Source organism: Sorex fumeus, unplaced genomic scaffold (assembly GCF_029834395.1).
Source record: "Sorex fumeus unplaced genomic scaffold, SorFum_2.1 ptg000099l, whole genome shotgun sequence".
NCBI classification, from domain to species: domain Eukaryota; kingdom Metazoa; phylum Chordata; class Mammalia; order Eulipotyphla; family Soricidae; genus Sorex; species Sorex fumeus.
The window spans coordinates 4,110,681-4,113,027 of NW_026606156.1; the positions used below are offsets into that span (position 1 = coordinate 4,110,681).

The 2,347-nt window shown below is 72.5% G+C and overlaps 1 protein-coding gene across 1 annotated transcript; it reads left to right on the forward strand.

Moving 5' to 3' along the window:
- The first annotated feature begins 446 nt into the window (after nucleotides 1-446).
- On the forward strand, nucleotides 447-1,616 carry PABPC4L (poly(A) binding protein cytoplasmic 4 like). Its single transcript, XM_056134520.1, has one exon. The coding sequence runs from the start codon at nucleotides 447-449 to the stop codon at nucleotides 1,614-1,616; it is 1,170 nt and encodes a 389-aa protein (XP_055990495.1).
- Nucleotides 1,617-2,347: the final 731 nt, after the last annotated feature.

Here is a 2,347-nt window from a genome sequence, read left to right on the forward strand (position 1 = left end):
CCCGCGCCGCCCCTCGGCGCTCAGGAGCGCGGCCCCGTCCGCCCCCAACTCGGTCCAGGCCCCGCTCCGGGCAGCGGTGGGTGGGAGGCCGCGCGGCCGGCACCCGCGGGGGGCCTGCGCCTTTGGGGGCGTCGCCGAGACCGGGCGCTCCCGCGTCTGCACCCCGCGCCCAGGACCCCCGGATCCGGCCCTCTCCAGGCCGCGGCCGCTCCGAGGGGCCCAGCGCGGCCTGCGGGGGTGCAAGGAGCGCGTGGCAGGCCGGACACTGCAGGCTGGGCCGCGCAGCGCAGCGCAGCGCAGGGGACACCGAGCTCACCGGGACCCCCCACCCCTGCAGCCAGCCCCTGGCGACTCCCGGGGACGCCGGGCCTCGTGGCCTGCGCCTGCAGAGGGACCCGCGGCGCGCGCGCCCCCAGCCGAGGGGACCCCGGGACCGACCCGCGGCGATGCAGGTGGATGCCAAGTACCGCCAGGCCTCGCTGTACGTGGGCGACCTGCACGCCGACGTGACCGAGGACCTGCTGTTCCGCAAGTTCAACGCCGTGGGGCCCGTGCTGTCCATCCGCCTGTGCCGCGACGCGCGGACGCGCCGCTCGCTGGGCTACGCCTACGTGAACTTCCTGCAGCTGGCCGACGCGCAGCGCGCGCTGGACACGCTCAACTTCGACGTGCTGCAGGGCCGGGCCATGCGGCTGATGTGGTCGCAGCGGGACGCGCAGCTGCGGCGCTCGGGCGTGGGCAACGTGTTCATCAAGAACCTGGACCGCTCCATCGACGGCAAGGCGCTGCACGCGCGCTTCTCGGCCTTCGGCAAGATCCTGTCCTCCAAGGTGGCCCGCGACGAGCGCGGCGGCTCGCGGGGCTTCGCCTTCGTGCACTTCCAGGAGCCGCGCGCGGCCGAGCGGGCCATCGAGCGCATGCACGGGGCGCGCCTGGGGAACTGCACGCTCTTCGTGGGGCGCTTCCAGAGCCGCCAGGAGCGCGCCGCGCCGCCGCCGCCGCCGCCGCCGCGCGACTTCACCAACGTGTACGTGAAGAACCTGGGCCCGGCCGTGGACGACGCGCGCCTGCGGCAGCTCTTCGCGCCCTTCGGGCCGACGCTGAGCGTCAAGGTCATGCGCGACGGCGCGGGCCGCTCGCGGGGCTTCGGCTTCGTGAGCTTCGCGCGCCCCGACGCGGCGCGGGGGGCCGTGGCCGGCCTGCACGGGCGCGCGCTGGACGGCCAGGCGCTCTTCGTGGGCCGCGCGCAGAGCCGCGCCGAGCGCCAGGCCGAGCTGCGGCGGCGGCGCCGGGAGCAGCCCCCGGGGGGCCCCGAGCCCCAGCCGGAGCAGGAGCACCCTCCCAGGCCGGGACCCGCGCCGCCGCCGCCCCCCGCGCCCACCAAGCTCTACGTCAAGAACCTGGACGAGGCCGTGGACGACGAGCGCCTGCGCCGCGAGTTCGCGGGCTTCGGCGCCGTGAGCCGCGCCAAGGTGATGCGCGAGGACGGGCGCAGCAAGGGCTTCGGGCTCGTGTGCTTCTGCGCGCCCGACGCCGCCGCGCAGGCCCTGGCCGCGATGAACGGCCGCCGCCTGGGCTCCAAGGTCCTCAGCGTCGCGCTGGCCCAGAGGCCCTGAGGATGCCCGCGACCCCCACCGCGGGAACAGGAACGGGCTGACCCCTTGGCCGCCCCCAGCCAGCCAGGCCTGCCGGAGAGGGTCATCCCTGCATCCCCTGTGACTCTCGCTCGAGTGTGCCTGCAGACGGGGTGATGCCCAGCCCTATGTACGCCCCCCTGTCCAGGTCTGCAGGTCGGGGACAAATCCCTGCATCCCGTGACTGTCGACTTTACCTGCAGACGGGGTGATGTCCAGCCCTAGATGTGCCCTCCTATCCAGGTCTGCAGGTGAGGGTGATCCCTGCATCCCCCATAACTCTCGACTGTGCCTGCAGACGGGGTGATGTCCAGCCCTAGATGTGCCCCCCTATCCAGGTCTGCAGTCGGGAACAAATCCCTGTATCCCGTGACTGTCGACTTTACCTGCAGACGGGGTGATGTCCAGCCCTAGATGTGCCCCCCTATCCAGGTCTGCAGGTCGGGGACAAATCCCTGCATCCCGTGACTGTCGGCTTTACCTGCAGACGGGGTGATGCCCAGCCCTAGATGTGCCCCCCTATCCAGGTGTGCAGGTCGGGGACAAATCCCTGCATCCCGTGACTGTCGACTTTACCTGCAGACGGGGTGATGTCCAGCCCTAGATGTGCCCTCCTATCCAGGTCTGCAGGTGAGGGTGATCCCTGCATCCCCCATAACTCTCGACTGTGCCTGCAGACGGGGTGATGTCCAGCCCTATGTGCGCCCCCCTGT

Excerpts from the sequence above, each read along its gene's own strand:
- PABPC4L (XM_056134520.1), top strand. The coding sequence starts at position 447 with ATGCAGGTGGATGCCAAGTACCGCCAGGCCTCGCTGTACGTGGGCGAC.